General features: G+C 37.5%; 2 protein-coding genes across 2 annotated transcripts; one reads left to right on the top strand and one right to left on the bottom strand.

The window, feature by feature from the left end:
- Positions 1-524: 524 nt before the first annotated feature.
- tfam (transcription factor A, mitochondrial) lies at positions 525-6011 on the bottom strand. Its single transcript, XM_053340961.1, has 7 exons — positions 5757-6011; positions 4809-4957; positions 4482-4552; positions 4211-4360; positions 3490-3585; positions 2996-3052; positions 525-2246 (listed from the first exon to the last, which is right to left on the bottom strand). The coding sequence occupies exons 1-7, from the start codon at positions 5840-5842 to the stop codon at positions 1971-1973; spliced, it is 885 nt and encodes a 294-aa protein (XP_053196936.1). The 5' UTR covers positions 5843-6011; the 3' UTR covers positions 525-1970.
- Positions 6012-10663: 4652 nt separating this feature from the next.
- On the top strand, positions 10664-19558 carry naglu (N-acetylglucosaminidase, alpha). The gene is made up of 6 exons (XM_053340940.1): positions 10664-11260; positions 15932-16079; positions 16493-16639; positions 16932-17017; positions 17750-18006; positions 18239-19558. Exons 1-6 carry the CDS (start codon positions 10848-10850, stop codon positions 19441-19443), a joined length of 2256 nt encoding a protein of 751 aa, XP_053196915.1. The 5' UTR covers positions 10664-10847; the 3' UTR covers positions 19444-19558.
- Positions 19559-21050: the final 1492 nt, after the last annotated feature.

Raw genomic sequence — 21050 nt, 5'->3', positions numbered from 1 at the left:
TAGTTTGGATGAAAATCCAGAAAAGGTTATTGAAATATGTAATTCTCTCTTTCAGATTTATCTCAGATAACCAAAGTAAACAGTAGAACATCTGAGCTAATGTAATAGCACTGATAGAATTCCAGTTCAATTATATCATGAAGATATGATCTTATCATTGCTCTACAATATTACTGTATGTATACCAAATGAATTCAGCAAACTGTAATTGAAAAATAACAGAGTTCATCACTTTTCAGCCTCTACAGCATCAGAATGCAGGTCATTGATTTGAATATCCTGCATTAGGATTGAGAAAAGACAAATATTATTGCCCTAATTTGACCTGACTGGTCTTAATGAATGTGTACAGTGCTGAGCCCTCGAAGTCCACAACTATATTTTTGTAGATAAAACATTTGGAGTTCTGTAGTAGAGAGTTTAGCCAGCATTGTTTTCTTCTTCTGTGTTCTTAATTCATTCATGTGTAACATTTGACAACAGAAATAGGTCACCTTTGTAGAAAAGTGTATATAGATGTTTATTCAGTAAATACATGATACACAGACAAACTGGAGCTAATGGTGTCTGAATGTTTGCACATACATTCTACAGACAGAAGGAAGTGTCAATACTGAGAGTGTGTTCTTCATAGCTAACATTCCTTAAACATAATGGAAGGTTCTTTTGTACCACGTATGAACTGAAGTGGTTTTCAGCTGGTATTTGATATGACCTTTATGCCATCAAAACATCATTATTTAGATGAAAACACTGTGGAAGAAATCTCATTTTATTATCAACCATAACAGAGTTTTTACAGTTGTTAACAGAACAAAAGACTGAATTGGAGAAATACATAATTTGGAACTTCTGATATATAAAAACCAAAATGTCAATTGATATTACAGTATTTCACAGTTTGAGAGTTGCAGGTATACAAGCTTATGGTACAGTAATAACAGCCAGGACGAATTCAGTCAGGTTATATTGGTGGGAACCCCAAAGTGCAAGCCTTCTGTAAATCTGCAACAAAATCTACTTTTCACAGAGTAGAAAGTTACTGAACACTGGCCAACAACAAGCTGCACATTCTACAGGTGACTCTCTCTCTCTCTCTCTCTGAAGGACAAGACTGCACTTATTCTATTTTTCTTACTGTCCACAAAACCAACATGTGGTATTGTGTTTTCTCAATAGCAACACTGTGATGCTTCATGTGATAGAGCTCCAAAGACTATACTAGCCATCAGTAAGCCACACTTGTGCACTGGGTGGCATGTTACTGTTAATTATTGTGACACACACACTGCAGTCTCACACAGTCCTGTTGCCACAGTCCTGGAAATCCTTTTTCTCCTGTTTGAAGTCATAGATCAGCTGTTTCCAGTAAATGACGTTTTAAAAATCAAACTATATATTTGTTGTGTTTTTAAGCAGCAGGCTTGGAGACAGTGTAGGGAATCCACATTAACATGTTGGTTTGTGGAACTCTTGAACAGTAGAGAAAATACTGAATAACAGCAGTCTTATCTTTTACTTTAAACAGCAACATTAACCTTCACATTCCTCCAAGTATACTGTGCTTACAATCAGAAAAGCCTGAAGTTTACACAGTATCCACATCTCCTATAGTCACTTAAACGCCTCATTCAAATGTCTACATTTTCTGAAATCCACAGTCCTGTGAACACTATCTGGGGGATTGAACCAACCAATTAAAGCAAGGGTGTATTTATAGAGAGGGTCTTATAAAAAGCCTGCTTTCAGGGATTTGTTGTTATTGTCACTGAAGTGAGGCACTGATGGGATGTTGTGAGACTATCTGAATGCTGAAACAGTGAACCTAAGAAGTGTTCATGACAACTGATAACTTGTCTTTTGAGTCGTAGGGAAAAAAACAATCAGAGCACAGCCCTGGATCCTCAAAACATCTGTCTGCAGCTGTCATGAACACCTTTTCCCTTCTACACTCAGTAGGTAAACACATCTTACGTCTTTTTGGTACTCCTGACAGCTTTCTTGGGGGGACTTTTTGTTGTCTTCCTGGTTGTTTTTGACTTTGCTGTTGCAGTGGTCTTCTTCACTACTTTCACCTTCTTGGTTCCTTTTTTCTTGGCAGGAGCTTTGACAGGAGCTTTTTTCTTGGCAGGCCGGGTCTTTTCTCTGATCAAGTCTTCTCGTCCGAGCTCCACCATGTGCTCCTCCCACGACTTCATCTCATTCTTGTAGCGGACTTTGTCATCCTCAGCCAGCTGTGCATAGACCTGAGATGTGGAACACAGAGGAGATCTGAGTACTGATACAACAATACACAAGTAGAAGGCAGGGCCAGTAGCTTGATTATATAGGTCAACTATATGCGCTTTATATAAAGACTAAATATCAAGGGATTATTAAACAGTAATCAGAAACATACAATTAAAAAAAGAAAACAAATTATAATAAAAAGAAAACAAAGTACAGAAAAATAGAAAGACAGAAAGAAAATAAAAAGCTAGACTGAAATAGAACATCAAATATGAGAGTGCAGCGTTAAGTAATGATTTGCTTTAAAATCATTAAATATAATTTAAACATTTGAAGTGCTTTAAAAGAGCTCAATCATAAGCACATGAAAAGAAGAACATTTTTAACCTTGATTTAAAAATACTGATTTCAGTTCTGTTGGTAGTTTGTTCCAGTTGTCTGAGCTAACAGCTAAATGCTAAATGCTATCTGACCTGAGAGCTCTACTGGGTTTATATTCTACTAACATGTCATTCATGTATTCTGGACCTAAACCATTCAGTGATTTGTAGACCAGTAGCAGAACGTTAAGGTCTATTCTATAGCTGACTGGGAGCCAGTGAATATCTCTGAGCTACTGAGAGTCCAGTCAGAAGACCGTTACAGTAGTCGAGTCTACTTGAGATGAAAGCATGAATGAGCTTCTCCTGGTCTGTTTGAGACATAAAAGCCTTCACTCTGGATATGTTCTTAAGAAGAAAGAAGATGGAATGAGTGTGTGACCAACCTTCTTCTGATGGCCTAACATGTTCTTCCAGTCCTCCAACAGAGACTTCATCTTTGCCTGTGTTAACAACACCAGCATCAACATTATATCAATCACACTGAAATTCTGTTTTGCAGTACAAGCACACAAATATCTAACTATGGAGCAAGGACTCTCTCTCTGTCTTCTGCATAACTTGAGAACAGACACTACAAAGTTAAAAATCATCACAGCAAAACTATACACCATATCTAAAAGCTGTTTCACACCGATGTAGTTCAAAGTCTTGTGTCTTATTCAGTATTTGAATGACGTAGGTAAAATACTGGTGATGTAATATATCTATAGAGAAAGTACAGGTGGACAAACTGTCCACAATTTGTATTGATGCACATACAAGAAAAACATGTTATTTATAATATATATGGTCTTAAATTGCTTTTTTCTGAATGATTTTGGTCAAAACATTCCATGTATCAGAGAGTGTCAGACTGTCTCTTTGAATGATGACTGACCTGTGTGGTGCTTCCTCGGGCCTCCTCAAAGTGCTCCGACATGAAGATGTTGAACGGAGAGCGAGGACGTTTGGGCTTCCCCAGAACGGTTAACTCCTACATCACACACACACACACACACACACATCAACAATGTGACAACTGGCCGGATAGGGTCATTCAGATTGCTAACTGTGGCATCAACAATTTCAGCTTATGTTTCCCTCCATTAGAAATGAGAAGTTCACAGAATGAATTCCCTTACAACACAGTGTTAAACAGTATTAAACCTGCTGTGCAGATCTTTTACATATAAATAAATGTTTAATAAATTCAAGGTTACCACTAGATAGATCTGTATTTCACAGTCTATGAAGTGTTTAAATCCAGTGTCAGGTTTGACATTACTGTGCTGGCTCATAGTCTATATGGAACAGAGCATGCACACCTGAGACTTCCACCAGCTGAGCAGCTAAATTCCAGTTAATTCTCTGCTAACTTGAATAGGGATAAAATCTTTAAATTGAGCAGCTGTTCCAAATGTTATCAGACTGAATGGATCAAATATTAATAATAAAACAAGTTATTCCAGTAACGTTATTTAGAAAATGTTTAATAACTGGTTCACTGATGTATGTGGAATTCAATTAGTTCTGACAGCAAACCTAAGATGAGTTTAGTTAAGAGTACAAAAATTAAAATATATGATATATAGCAGCCTGGCTTTTACCAGCTCTCTTACCCTCTTCTTACGGATGGCCTTCCTCTTGGCCATCCTTTGCCTTTTCTCCTGGATTTGTTGCTGGATCTGTGCTGGGGTCAACTGGGCCTGGTAGCGCTCAAAGTCTATCTTAAACTGCTCCCTGGCCCGCAGAGAGGCTTCCTCAAATGGCTTTATGGAGCAGGGAGACAAACAAAATCTTTAGTCCCAACAACAGATTGACAAATAAAAACAAGAGGATGATTTTATAAGTATGGATTTTAAATGTCATCAATGTTTAGGATGTTAATACCTGTTTCTGATCAGGGCTCATGGTTCTCCACTGTTGGGCGATCTTCCTGATGATATCCACTCTTTTGATTTCTGAGGGAAACAATTACAAGATGATTAAGAACAGAGTTTTATCATTTTAGTTTTTTGCTTATGATAAAAAAAACATCTCATTCATCTAGCACATCCACGTGCTGAGAAATGACATTTCAAAGTGATATTAAAAGGCTTCTTTTACACTTATTATTGTAAAGTATTAATAACTATGATCACCATGGCAGTGTAGTAAATTTATGACATCAGTAACATAAGCTACATACTACAGAAGTATCAAGAGAGGCAGGTTTACCTGGGTTTAGTCTGGTTACGACTGGCTGTTGCTGAATAACATATCTCATGTAACCGTTCAGTGGCCTTTTTGGAGGGCTGCTAGCCTGGGACGTCAGAAATTTCACTTGGTTGATGTAAACAGATGGTAGGACTCCAGTAAACCTAGAGCTTGAGTGCATACACACACACACACACACACACACACACATATGGTATTATGCAGAGAGAATCTTAGCATCCTCTCAGTCATGGAGAGAATGTAACACAATATTCCCTTCAAAAATATTCCATTTAGTATTAGAGCAAGACAACAAATTAGTTGGTATTTTTTCTTTAATGTCTGAATTCAGCACATAGCACACACAGGTTTGTCACTTTTCCTCTTGTTCATGAAATCTTCTAACTCTAAAATCCACTGTGGTTTTGCACACATAAAGTACTGTGCACTGGATTATCTAGTGTATATATTATAGCACAAATAGGGATGCAACTAAAAAGTTATTTTCATAATCCTTTGGTGGTTAAATACGTCGACCACCCAGACCAAAAATATCTTTCAACAGTCCAACATATTTAGTGGAAGAAGACTAAAGACACCAGTAAATATTCACATTTAAGAAGCTGTAACCTGAGAATTGTAGCAGTTAAAAAAGATGACTTAAAACAATTAATCTGTTATCAATATAGTTGATTATTTTTGTGTCGTTGCAGCTGTATGTACAAATAAAACTATATAATAAAACAGCAAGAGTGTAATAACTGCAGCACCTGTCACATGTGCACAACAGTCAATAAAGTCATTCACTTTACTTTGTAGGCTAACCTACACAGGTGCTAATTAATGCTGACTTCATCCTCTCATAGACACATGTTCTATTAATTACAAATGCAAACTTCTATACGGACTACCAAAGGAGCAAGCTAATAACAGGCTAACTTAGCAGTAGCACAGCTTGAGGTTAGCTACCTTGCCAGACAGCTTGTGCAGGAGAAGACATTGAAGGACTTAGCTAGCAGGCTAACGCTAGCTGACATTAAACTGAACGGAGCCATGTCGGTTAGAATTTACGTTAACGGCTGTTAAACGGTGTGATGAAAGACAGCCGTGTGCTCCCTCGAATCAAGCGTGTCACTGTTATCATGCATGAGCTGTTTCTAGTAGAAAGTACAGAGTGCTACACACTCATCTGCTTCTTGTTGACATGCAAGATACTAAAGGCGCCTTCACTCTGCCCCAGTGCATTGTGGGAAAAAGGTCAACGAAGCGTCTTCTTTTTCTTTTTTTTATAAACAGCTTTATTAATGAAAACATAATCAGAGCCACACAGTCACTGGCCACTTCATTAGATCAGGATAATGTGGGAGACTTTTTGCAATTCTGACTTGTTCACCATATTTACATATGAATCCAATACATTATATCAACACCTAATATCATTATGAAATCCCTAAGATGTTTCATTGTTAAATCAGAAGACAGTGTTTAGATATTGTACTGTATTGGAAAATGGCACATATATTAATATTCCTTGTGTAAAATCATTTTATATCTGGGACACTATTTTTTTAAGGCTTAGAAATACTTTGATTTATACGACACAGCCTCATCTGCCAAAACTTTCTGAAATATGCGTACCTATATTTGGTCATTTAATTTTGTTGGTCTACATGTTTTTTTTGCTTTCTGCATCAGATTGTTATAAAACTAGTAGCCTGTATGTTCACATGTTTAATGTTAAACAATATAACTTACACAGTTATATATTAGCTATAGCTAGTCAGTGTCCCACATTACTCTAATCCATCTACACCTATGCAATCTAATTCAACCCAATACAACAGCTCTGCTTTAAATTCCACTTTCATGAAGTTGACACATTTTCAGTTGTTGTTAATGTAGTGTTTACTCATATGGAAGGTTTTTATTGGACTTTCTAGATGTAACCCACAGAAAACTATTCATAAGTACCACATGTATTTTTTTATGTGTTGTGTAAAGTCATAACAACGAAATACACAGCGATTTGCAACCATGCATTACTTACTCTGTTGACAGAAATTTTAAATTCACACACACACGCACGCACGCACACACACACACACACACACACACACACATACACACACACACACACACACACACACACACACACACACACACACGCACACACATGCACGTAAAAACATATGTAGGCATTTATGGATCTTTTTGTTCATGTAAAACGAGTTTGTGGACAGCTTCCTGACAGTTTGTGGGCTAAATGACCTTGGTTTAGTGTGCAGCAGTTGTTGTCCACTGACTTTAGTGTACAGCAGTTGTTGTACACTGACTTTAGTGTACAGCAGTTGTTGTACAGCCAGACTTTCCTGAATCCTGACATCATCCTTGCATTTCAGCAGCTGCTCCACAGCTGACCCTCTACTCACTGATAAAATGTTGAGCAGATTTTGATTTAAGATTTGAGTGTTTTGAAAGATGTTGACTTATGGAGTAGCTATGGGTCATTAAAAGCAAGTAGCTTACAGGTAAAGCTGCTGGTTTGAATGTTTATGATAACATGGATCTATAATTATCATGTTATATCAAGTGAAATTAAATGTATGATAGGATTATTACAATCAGGCTTCAATTCTACATCACCACCTGCCGTCTCCAAAATGTTAGAGTTTACACAGGCTACAGGCTACAATTTGTAGATGTATTTATTTAAAAGACAGGGACAATGCATATTAATCAAAAAACATACACATGTAAATACACAAGATTATAGCCAGTGGCTAATTTCCATCTTTACTCCCTGGAGGCAGGTTGATGTTAAAAACAACGACATGTAAAATAACATTCTTTAAAGGAAAGAAGAGAAAAGGAAGTAAAGAAAGAAAAAGAAAGAAAGAAAATCTCCCATAAAGTTTGTTTTTATAGATCACAAGTTTTGCGTGGGAAATGACGTAACCTATACATTTTTCAGGGCCCGTTTTGTGCGTACACAATGGTTGTGTAGGAAAAAAATTCTATAAATGTGAGGTGCAGTTACCAGCTACACCAGCAGGTGGCAGCATTCCCTCACATGCATCTGGTGCCTGCATCCGTTCAACAGAATGATCACAACTATCGAAGTCCAATCAAAACTTACATATGCCTTTAACTGAGTTTTGATGACCATATAAGACATATATACAAAATCACTTTCTACTCTCTCTAACCCTATCAGATACAGAGAAACATGTCCTTGAGACTGGACTACTACTATGCTCCTCAAAGGGAACCCTGCAGGAACATCTAGAAGCAGAAGCAGGTGAAGTTGTAGGGGTTCTTTAGTAACAGCAGTGTCTCAGTGGTTTCTATAGCCGGTACAAGGATCCAGCAACAGAAACACAAGTCAGTGGTGGATAATGAAGTATGTTCTAATACATGACTCTTCTACTTCATTACATTCACTAATGCAGACCCAAATGCCAAGCAGGTCAATGGAGATGGACTGTACTAAATTAATGTTCAAATAAATAGGTTTACAGTTGCAGCATGATGTACACTGATCAGGCAGCACAGAGAGGAGAACAACATCACATTATGATTGACATCTATCTATCTATCTATCTATCTATCTATCTATCTATCTATCTATCTATCTATCTATCTATCTATCTATTTATCCATCTATCTATCTATCTATCTATCTATCTATCTATCTATCTATCTATCTATCTATCTATCTATCTAGATATAGATGTTCACAGAATAAATATAGCCTACTGATTTATTGTTATCATCAATGCATTAGCTTTTATAAGCTATCATATACTCTTCATGTAAAACCTTAGTCTGCAAAATAACTACTGAGTAGTTGGCGAAACTCTAGTGGGAAAAAAAAGTATCTCAAAATTGTACTAGAGTACTTCATTACAGTCCATCATGGAGAATGAACGTTATCTCTGCAGGTTAGTCTGCAATCTCTGTAAAGATCTTTCAATCTCAGCTTTTGTGTGAGAAGTGTTCTTGATGCAGTGTCACTTAAAGAATGTTGTGCTTGCTAAGCAAAACACTTATTAACTTGTTCTATACATGTTACATTTACTAAAGTGTAACATATTTTGTAGAATAACTTCATGTTCCCATGATGAACATGATTAAGTCATTTAGTATTTACCTGAAACATTTAATAGATTCACTCATGATAAAAGAAAGTGAAACAATCTAGTGTCCTCACATATAACAGGTCAAATCTGGGCAGTCACACATGATCAAATGACTTTCTTACAGCAATAAACAATTCTACTGGACCAAGCTCATTTACTGCTGTTGGATCAACTTAGTGTGAATCAACTTATTGTTGGATCAACTTAATTGACTGGTGTTGTTACTCCTGTGAAATGAGTTGCTTCAACCCTATTCAATGAAGTCAGACCCAACCCCACTAAATACGTTCCAGTCCTGATTAATGAATGTGACTATTGTTGTGCAAATGTGCAACTTTACTTTTACTTTCTTTGTTCTTTTTAACTATGGCGGCAGCTTGTCTCAGCACTTAGAGTCCAAGACAAATTTCCCTTCGGGGACAATAAAGTATCTATCTATCTATCTATCTATCTATCTATCTATCTATCTATCTATCTATCTATCTATCTATCTATCTATCTATCTAACTATCTATCTATCTATCTATCTATCTATCTATCTATCTATCAATCTATCTATCTATCTATCTATCTAACTATCTATCTATCTATCTATCTATCTATCTATCTATCTATCTATCTATCTAACTATCTATCTATCTATCAATCTATCTATCTATCTATCTATCTATCTATCTATCTATCTAACTATCTATCTATCTATCTATCTATCTATCTATCTATCTATCTATCTATCTAACTATCTATCTATCTATCTATCATCTATCTATCTATCTATCTATCTATCTATCTATCTATCTATCTATCATCTATCTAACTATCTATCTATCTATCTATCTAACTATCTATCTATCTATCTATCTAACTATCTATCATCTATCTATCTATCTAACTATCTATCTATCTATCTATCTATCTATCTATCTATCTATCTATCTATCTAACTATCTATCTATCTATCAATCAATCTATCTATCTATCTATCTATCTATCTAACTATCTATCTATCTATCTATCTATCTATCTATCTATCTATCTAACTATCTATCTATCTATCTATCATCTATCTATCTATCTATCTATCTATCTATCTATCTATCTATCTATCATCTATCTAACTATCTATCTATCTATCTATCTAACTATCTATCTATCTATCTATCTAACTATCTATCATATATCTATCTATCTAACTATCTATCTATCTATCTATCTATCTATCTATCTATCTATCTATCTATCTATCTATCTAACTATCTATCATCTATCTATCTATCTATCTATCTATCTATCTAACTATCTATCATCTATCTATCTATCTATCTATCTATCTATCTATCTGTCTATCACCTTAACCTAAGTGCTTTAAGTTGGACCAGCACAAATCATTAATGCTGAAAGAAAGCCATTTAATCATATGGAAATTATGTCCATGATTTTTTAAAGTTGTTTCAGTGTTGTGCAGTGTTTGTCCACATTATGAGGAACCTTGAGTACAGCAGTGAACCAGAGCCTGTTGGTCAAACATGGTGTGTTCAGTCAGCTGTCTTTGTCTCTGGAACACAAGAAGCCAGTAAATGAATCCTGTGTGCTGACCTCAGTTCAATCACGTGCATGTGATCTTTTACTGGATCATAAGACATCAGGCGTGTACCATAGGTTTGGTTCGTACCTGCCATCAGCCCACTCCTGTAAACGATCATTATATGACAGACTGATCACATGATAGAGTCTTCTCATGAAGCTTGTTTCTTTTTACAGAAACTACATCTTCTGATTGGCTGCCAGTTCTAATCGAGGAAGCAGCGTTCTTTCTGATTGGCCACCAGCCTCTCAGTAACGCAACGCTTCCTGGTTTTCTGCAAATGGACAAATAAAGTCGTTTTTAAACGCGTGCTGCGGTGGGAAACCTGGTTTTAAAATGCCACACAGAAGCAGCTGCAGTGTGGTGGTGGTCGTCGTGTTGTGTCTTTTTGTATGTGCATCCTGTAAGTTTCCCACTCTGGATCATATTAAAGCCAGATCCAGCGGGAAGGCTCAGGGGAGAGCAGTGATCGGGCTGCTCAAGCGTCTGATCGGTAACAGATCCACAGAGTTCATAGTGTCAGTGAACAGAAACCTTTCTAACGACAGTCTGGATGTGTGTGAGCTCAGATCAACCAAAAACAACAAAATCGTGGCGACAGGCAGCAGCGGGGTGGCCGTGGCTTCTGGGATTTACAACTATCTGAAATACTTCTGTAACTGTCATGTTTCCTGGTCTGGTGATCAGCTGGATCTGCCCCGTCCTCTGCCCAAGCTCAGCGGAGTCCTGCGCATCAACACACCGCACAGGTCAGTGTCAGAGTGTGCTTACTGATAAACACATCCACTGTTAACGATGCTGTTAACCCTTACACACTGCTCACGTTCAATTTGACCCATTTTGACATGTGACAGCTGTTAAAACATCCCAAATGGCTTTTATTGTGAAATTTGATGACTTTTCCTGAAGTGATCCAAAATGCAAAAAATGAAAATATTTTCAAATGTTGTACTTTTGTATAGATGCTACACATTTATGTCCATTGAGGCTGTTCTGGGTCAAATTATCTCTGCATCTATTGCCATGTGTTTTAGTGAAATGAATAGTTAATAGTTTTAATAAGATAGTAGTTATGAGGATTTCTTTTTATGATGTAGCAGTGAAGACTGATGGCTCTAATGGTTCTACAACAAACCCCACACTTCCAGAAAGTTCTAAAATACATTTCCATCATTATTGCTATGTTATATTTTCATGTCTGAGGTAATATAGGACATGATATTGTGTGATAGGAGCTGTTTTTGGTGTAAAAGCTAAAAAATACACTCTCTCTGCTCTCTGAAACATGAATCAAGGTTTAATCACATTTATTGATCAGTCAGATCCACTATTGGTTCAACATGTGGTATAGACACTTTTTATAAGGGGATTGTAGAACCTGATAATGCAATAGGTTCCCAATAATGTAGTAAAAAACCTCATAACTCAATAAGAAATGTAATAATGTTATTACAGTATTGGGAAATTATTACATTATTGGGTTCTGCAGAAATAAGGTTAACCCAATAGACAGAGATTGTTACATTATTGGGAAATGCACTTTATTACATTATCAGGTTCTACAGGGATTCTTAGACCAGGTCAAAATGGATCCAGAACATACTGAGAGGATGTAGAATATTGTTTCAAACTGGCTTAAAGTCCACAACAGAAATGTGAATCACACATGACAACAAATATCTAAAATAATATTTATTACAAACTTAAGTTAAAAGAACAATGTTAATTCACAGTGTGTGGATGAGTGAAACGTGTGATGCGATATGTGCCAACAAAACCAAAACCAAAATCTAACCCATCTGGTTGGTGGAGGCCTGGAAGGAAGAGAAGAGAGCAAGTAATTACAAAGCAGTCAGTTAAATAAGCTGAGGCCTAAACTACACAGGTGTAGGTAGTTCCCCTGATGTCCTCTAGTCCCACCCACTGGCTCCTGAGCCAAGAAGCCCAAGGAAAAGGGGAAGAGAGGGATGTCAGTATGTGAGGGTTGAAGATGCTTCATCATCCTCACTTTCATCCAGCACATAGGACTCCAATCAGAGTTTATTTTTTTAAATTATAATATTTGACTTTTCACAGCTGCTTGAATTGCAGGCTGTATTGTGTTCATGTCATTTAGTTTCTCTTTGTTGTCTTATAGCTTCATTGTTTTTTTGTTTTTTTATTGAACGTATCGATTGATAGATATCCACTGATCATTATGGCTCTGCTATACATAAATAACACATCTAAGCATTTCTCCCTTTTATTTATTGTCTGAAAGTCTGAGTGTACTTCCTTTTAGAAGAGAGGGAGAGCAATAAGCTGTCAGTTACATGAACTATGAAAATAAGGAAGTCTGTCCCTTGCTTAAAAAAGAGAAAAAGACGCAGCATTCCAGCTTTGTGGCTCACGTGTACACCATGTACAACTCCTTGGAGTGGAATTCCCTGACATCAGCAAAAAAACGTATTTTCCCACCAAATCCATTTCACACTGACAGCCATGGGATGCGTGCCAGCTCCTCTCTGTGGCAGTCACACTACTTCACTAACTAGAGAAGCTTTGCAGCAGAGATTTCCATGCTATCTGTATGTGTTTAAGCTCTATGAGTGCAGTATTTGGGGGGCATGTAACCCCTACTGCAACACAACACAGCTGAATCCATGGGTGCATAACAAATGGAGCGTTGTCACACATTATTTTTCATTGTTTACTGTGAGCACTATGGACACTTGTGCTGCAGCCAGGCCCGTTAAAGGACCCTTCCTTTCAATTATCTGTTGTGCATTAGAGCCGCATCAGCTCACTCTAGTTATGTCATGTGCACAGTAGTTAGATTGAAAAAGGCAGCATGGCACAGTTTGGATTTCCCATGACTATGTGTTAGTGCTAAAGAGCAAGTTGTAGTCAGTTAGAGGTTGGAATTGTTAACTAAACTTAGACACTGCTGTCTTTTAAACCAGTGCAGTCTATGTCATTTTAACAGTGTGCTATTTTAGTTACATGATAGTACAGCAACTTTGATTGGTCAAAATGTCTGGTATTTTAGTATTTTTGGTCGAATCTCAAGCAATAAGCACATATGCATATAATAAAATATATAAGTGGGTCAGTAACGATGATGCAACATCCTGCCCTTGAATGATTTTCATCATAAAAGTCCCAGAGTGGTTGTTTCTTGATGGTCGCACCACATGATATTTCATAAACTCATCATTGTCACCGTCTTCATGAGTGACAATTGTCATTGTCACTCATGAAGACGGAAAAATGAATACAAATGGTTTGCAATTTTGTACAGTACTATAAAACACTCTGGAAAACATACCAAAAAGGGCAGAAAATAAATTTGAATAGATTTGGAGTAATTTCAAGTACGTTTTCATAACAGCAGTCATGGCCAGACGGTCGCACCACATGATATTTTATCACTTTTATGACCTTTTCAGTCAGTCAGTCAGTGTCTCAGTCCTCCCTCATCTGAAATGCAACAGTGACTGTGAGGTTGAAGAGGTTTCAAGAAATTCATGAAAACTGAAAGTCAGATATTGTTTGAAGTACAGAACCAACAACATGTCACTCTTCACATACCTTCACACTGTACTTTATGGAAGTTTAACAGGTTGACTTTTATTTACACCTGCCTTGTAAGAAAAAAAGTGTGGATGAAAGAGCACTGTAGTGTTTTAGTATTCCACTTCATAGAGTTGAGGAGATATGTGACATTCATATGAATTAGGAAACAGACTAGGGCCCGACTGATGCTGGGGAGAAAAAAATTCCAACATCAACATATTGGCTGACAATCTTACACATACAGAACCTACAGTATTATATAACACACATTTACTGCAGTGTCATAGTTTAAGAATAAATGTATTTTTTATGTAATAGTGAACTTTAATATGTGTATATATTAAACCTATCTATCTTTAAAAATAAACAAGCATCGGCACATATCAGGCAGCATAAACACATACTGATATATCTGTGATAGGCCAATATTGGTTGACCAGTATATTGGTGGAGCTCTAAAACAGACTCACTAAAGGTGAAATATGGTTAAAAGTTATGGGATCATTTTTGATCCAGGAGAATCAGAGGATTCTAGGAAACAATATTAAAACAGAAGCAAGTGTTGTTAACAGCTTTCATGTTTTATGAAAGATTAGCAGAAATGTGGATGTTCTGCTCTGACTCGGTTGTGATAAAACATCAGTGGCAAAACTGACATCATGTAAAGCAGAACACCTTTTTACACTTTAATGATATATATTTATATTCATGTGGATGATGTCTCTTGTAGCTTTAAGTCTGTTCATTTTATTCACACACACATCAGGTGACACACTCTGGACTTTGTTTTTACATACAGTTTTATTATTGACTCCATTTGTTCCAAGGTGCTGCCTGTCACTGAGCAGTATTATGTCTTTAAACTTACACTTTGTCCACAGTAAAAGTTAAAGTGCTCTCACATATTCAAACTTCTTTTGACCCAGGTGCAGTGTTTTCTCATGTACATGTAGACTGTCTTGTACAATTATTCAATTGTCACTTCTTCACTCTGGTCAAACATTTCAGGGCAAACATTTCCCCTCTTCTAATCCCCTTTTAACTTATTAACTTTGGCTGTTAGTTTTGGACTGTTTTCTTCCATGTCCCTACTAGTGATGTGTGGACAGTATGAAAACCTCACTCCAGTGTTATCGATGTTTTGCACATCCATGCTTAAAAATGTGCTTGAGTGTATTGGTCCATGCCTGCTACAGTATGTGACTGTGTCCCAGCTGACTTCAAACATGCAGTTGTTCAGCTTCTACTGAACAAAATGAACCTTGATCTGTATGTTCCCATTCATCATGCGTATATATCCAAGCTCTGATGAAATCATCTTTTTTTATTATTTCCAGTAGAATCTGGTTATACCAGCTTTTAAAGTGTTATATTAATATTATGTAGGTTGAACTTGGGTCATAGAAGACAGATAGTTATTGTTGGATCTCAGCACAGCTTTTGACACTGTGGATCACAGAATAATGATTTAAAGGCAGACACTCAGAGAGCACCATGACCTGGTTGTTCTTCTGGTCGTCCTCTGCAGTGTAGAGTCATAGTCAAAGTCTAGTAGTGGCTTAGATGCTATGGAACACTGCAGTCTGTGTACAAGCTTTTTAAGCAACTAATGTCTAGTGCTTGTTCTGTGTGTTTCCTGTGTATTATTATAATATTTGACTTTTCACAGCTGCTTGAATTGCAGGCTGCATTTAGTTCATGTCATTTAGCTTCTCTTTGTTGTCTTATAGCTTCATTGTTTTAGTTTGATGGGTTGAATTAGTTTATTTACATGATTGGTATTTTATCACCTTTAGACTCATATATGTCATTTTAAAACATCATCATCCTGAAAATAAGCAATATGTTTGTATGTTTATGTCCAGGTTTCGTTACTACCAGAACGTCTGCACGTTTAGCTATTCCTCTGTGTGGTGGGACTGGCCGAGATGGGAGAGAGAGATCGACTGGATGGCACTCAATGGAATCAATCTACCATTGGCTTTCACTGGCCAAGAGGTCCTATGGCAAGAGGTGAGAGTGAACAGCTGTTGGGCTGAAAGTGAGGACTATATATATATATATATATATATATATATATATGTATATAACCTGAAACTACATTAACACTGTTAATAACAATCGTCATTAACACAACATATGCTCCGTTAAAGCTAGATTTAAATGTTTACTGGAACAGATCACTATATTGCTCGATTTTAAATGAGATAAATCATATACATAGGGTTTTTTGTAAACTCAGCTAAAGAGATTAAATTATTTTCAAATGCATTATTATCAGAATATAGAGTCAGATGCTGAGAGATGGAGGATGTGGAGTCATTAAGACAAGAGCAGGAAGAGACTCCTAGAAGCAGATACATGATACAGAGCTTGATATGTTAACTTTTATTGATAACTTCTAATCTTTATTTCTGTTTCTTTAGGTGTATCGTGCTCTTGGGTTAAACCAGTCAGAGATAGAAGAGTTCTTCTCTGGACCGGCTTTTCTTGCCTGGAACCGGATGGGAAACATGTTCCAGTTTGGTGGACCTCTGCCTCAGTCCTGGCATGTGAACCAGCTCACCCTCCAAGTACTGAAATGTGTCATGTACAATAAAGCAACTGTGTACAGTTATAACCCCCTAGTAGTAGTATTTGAGAATGAATTGGCTCAAAATATGTATGAATGACATCATTCCTAATTTAGTTGCTTCAACAGTATTTAGATTTCTTAAGTGCCATTTTTCAGACTCTAGTTTTGTGCATGAAATCATATTGTATTGTCATATTGTGTGTATTTAAAATATTCACTGGTGACATTTTTTTATTCACAAGCTGCTGGAATGAATCTACACCACCTTCCTTATCTTTTATCTTTTACAGTTTAAAATCTTGGAGCGAATGAGATCGTTTGGCATGATTCCCGTGCTGCCGGCCTTTTCCGGGAACATTCCCAAGGGAATTCTCAGGTGACTTAGTGTTTCAGCATTTCAAAATCTTACATATTACAATTTCTTTCATGTCTTATAAAATTATTATTTATTAAATTGTACTATAATTAAGACATTTTAATACCTACATGACATATATTATTTGTATTTTATCTTTATATTTCTATTTTGCTTATTTTTAAAATCTTATTCTTCTTATTATTGCACATTAGCCTTTTAGCTATTCCTGCATTCCACTGCTCATATAGAAATAATAGATATGTGACAAATGAACTAGTCTCTTTGAGAAATCTTTGAATATGATATTTTCAACCCTTGGAAGATGACTGTGGATGGTGTTTACAGGTTGCTTTTTAGTTTCATTTACACTTTTTCTATAGGTTTTATTTGAAGTTTTTCACTTTGTGTCTGTTGTAACCCCATAAGGAGTCTAGAGGCGTCAGTATGCTTCAAATGAAGTGCTTGATTACTTGAATATCTGCAGACATTACGCAGTGATTGGCTGAGTGTATGGAGCTGTGTGCTCTGTTTTCCACATTTGAATGATTCAAACATTTTTTAACACTTTTTCCTTTAGACATGGTCAGACAACGCTTTACTACTAGTGTGTTTCAGGCATACTGCAGAGATTTCTATAAGATTTCTAAGAAAATTGGAATTGGCACCCTTGTTCTAGGGTCCACATGTTCTAGTGGCTGTATGTCTGTGTCTCAGAAGGAAATATTTCAGCTGATGTATTTTTTATTTCAGGTTGTATCCAGAAGCAAATGTAACAAGATTGGGCCCTTGGGCTCATTTCAACTGCAGCTTCTCATGCTCCTACATCTTGGACCCCCGGGACCCACTTTTCCTCCAGATCGGATCCCTCTATCTGTCCCAGGTGGTTAAACAGTTTGGGACCGACCACATCTACAACACTGACACTTTCAATGAGATGACTCCACCTTCCTCTGACCCCACCTACCTGTCTGCTGTCAGCCGCTCTGTGTTCGCCTCAATGACTGCAGGTGAGAGGTTCTATGTGGCTCCAATGTTAGAATTGTGAGTCTTAAACCCCACAGTGCTTTTAAACTGTTTGAATTCTGATATTTTAGGTCACAAATACAATAATTGCCCTAGTTTGATGACCCACGGGTGACCTGCTTGTTCAATTCTCTCCCTACTCATTTTTTCATTTTTTCCCTATGTTTGATAACTGTCCCCTTCCTGTCTCTCATCCAAGTCTAATTTTCTCCCCAGTTGACCCTCAGGCAATTTGGCTGATGCAAGGCTGGCTGTTCTTCAGTGATGCAGCGTTCTGGAAGCCAGCCCAAATTCAGGCCCTACTACATGGAGTGCCGCTGGGTCGAATGATCGTACTGGACTTGTTCGCAGAGACCGAGCCAATTTTCTCCTACACCGAATCTTTCTATGGACAGCCATTCATTTGGTGCATGCTGCAAAACTTTGGGGGCAACAGCGGTTTCTTTGGCACAGTGGAAAGCATCAATTCAGGACCCTTCAAAGCCTTACATTTCCCAAACTCCACCCTGGTCGGCATAGGCATGACACCTGAGGGCATTGAACAGAATCCGGTGATGTACGAGTTGATGAGCGAGCTGGCTTGGCGTAAGGAGCCGGTCAACTTGTCCAAGTGGGCTTCACTCTATGCAATACGTCGCTATGGCAGCACGCAAGAGAACTTGACCGCTGCATGGAGGCTCCTGTTTGCCAGCGTTTATAACTGCACCGTACCACATTACCGAAATCACAACCATAGCCCATTGGTGCGCCGACCGTCATTACATATGAATGTTGACCGTTGGTATGACACAGCTGATTTGTACAAAGCCTGGAAACTGATTATGGAGGCAGCTCCATCTCTCATGTACAAGGAGACCTTCCGGTATGATCTTGTGGATGTGACTCGGCAGGTTTTACAAGTCCTGACAACATCTTATTACCTGGACATCAAAGATGCTTTCCAGAACAACAAGTTGCCAGAGCTGCTAACTGCAGGTGGGGTGCTGGTCTACGATCTCTTGCCGGAGCTTAATCGTTTGTTGAGTAGCGATCGCAACTTCCTGTTGGGGACATGGCTGGAGCGAGCACGATCCTTAGCCCTGGATGAAAAGGAGGCACAGCTCTATGACATGAACGCCAGAAACCAGCTCACTCTATGGGGTCCCAGTGGTGAGATCCTGGACTACGCCAGTAAAGAGTGGGGTGGCCTCATGGAGGACTATTACGCCCAGAGATGGGGCCTGTTTGTCCAAACACTGGTGGAGTGTCTGGACAGAGGACAGCCTTTTAGGCAGGATGCTTTCAACCAGGCAGTTTTCCAGATAGAAAAGGGATTCATTTACAACGGCCGAAAGTACCCAACCAAGCCTCAGGGAGACCTGTTTGAGATCGCCTGCAGGATCTTCCTTAAGTACTACCCACAGGCCTTGAAGAGACTATAGTGAGCAGAGACCACCACATTTTGGGAAAACCTGACTCAAGTCGCAGCAAGAAGAATGTCTTCCTCCACCTTTAGTTTTCTATGGAAATCCCAAACATTAATAATAAAGACAATCATTTATACATTTATTCAAATCAGTATTAGAAAATTGTATTTGCCATGGGGAAAGAAATAGATTTACACCTAACACACACTGTGATCCAATCATGCTTTTTAAAAGAGGAGAACGATAGTAATGAAGACATGCTGGTAGCTCAGAAATGACTGAGTATGTTGATTTGGTCTGAAAGTTACATCCAGCAGAGACAGAGAAACCTTCATTATTTTGCCACTTGAGTTGTTTGTGGCTACTAGATTCAGTGTGTTCATTAGTGATCTTTTAGAGTTTTTTGACTCTGAAGTCTCTGCTCCAGTCTTTTCTCTCTTCAGTTTACAGTCCCTGATATGAGAGGCACCTCATCCAGCTACATGTTGCTGGAATATGCACAGAGAACCCCAGTTTACTTTCATCACCACACCAGCTGTTTTCTAACCCGAACCCTTACCCCTGCTCCAGTATTTATCCTGCAATATGCATATTTCCCAAAATGTTGAACATTTCCTTTAAAGTTACTGCACTGTACAGTAACTCCAAGTATCAGATGGATATTGAAATATTTGGCCTTCTGGGAGAATCTGACACTATCATTCCTATCTGTCTGAAGTGAATTTGAATATTGTGCCTTACTTTTTAAAGTAACTGATCATACTTGTTTTTAGACATTGCAATAGTAGCATCAGATCTCTAATAGTTACCAAACACTTTCATGCTTGTGGTCAGTGAATTTGGACCATTCCACAATGTGTTTCTGTAAAGGTTTTCTAACGCTCAGTAATCATGGTGGAACTTTGCAGACACTTTAGTTCCTGCTGTCCCTTGAGGGTTTTTTCTTTAAAAATATATTTTTATATGAAAATTCATAGGCGTTAAACTCAGAGATTTCACATGTACAGCAATCACTTTCTGAAAAGTATCGTCTATTTTTATGAGTCATGTTGGTTTTGTTTTGAATGACTGTAAAATGTAGATGAGATAAATGTAGTTTTAATCAAGGACAGTTGAAATATTTTGGGAAGATATTGTTTTTAGTATTTTAGTCACTACGTGAGCAGAGCTGAAAATTAAACGGTGCCAGCAAACATTCTATGTTGCTCAATATTTAGTTTCTTTGTTGTATAAATGCTATTTTTGTATTTTGATGATTTAAAATGTATGATTCTTAAACTCAGGCATGTCATAAAAGTCTTAAGGCTATGTGACTAATACAATGATTTTATTCTCCACCTCTGTGTTGTGTGTGTGCTCAGTGATCTATCAGTCAGTATATCTATTTATAAGTCTATCTAACAACTTAACCTGTGCAGTGGGCTGGAGAAAATCCCAGCATGCTTTAGGTGTGAAGGTCCACCCTGGACAGCTTACCAATCAACCAATCAATCAATCTTTATTTATATAGCGCCAAATCACAACAAAAATCATCTCAAGGCACTTTACACTTAAAGCAGGTCTAAACCTATAATATAATTGTATTTAATTTAATTTAAAGAGACCCAACAATCCATTTCAGA

The sequence above is a fragment of the Scomber japonicus genome, chromosome 20 (genome assembly GCF_027409825.1).
Source record: "Scomber japonicus isolate fScoJap1 chromosome 20, fScoJap1.pri, whole genome shotgun sequence".
Lineage (NCBI taxonomy): Eukaryota > Metazoa > Chordata > Actinopteri > Scombriformes > Scombridae > Scomber > Scomber japonicus.
The sequence above is the reverse complement of the archived record's forward strand: the minus strand, read 5'-3'. Positions and strand labels throughout refer to the sequence as shown.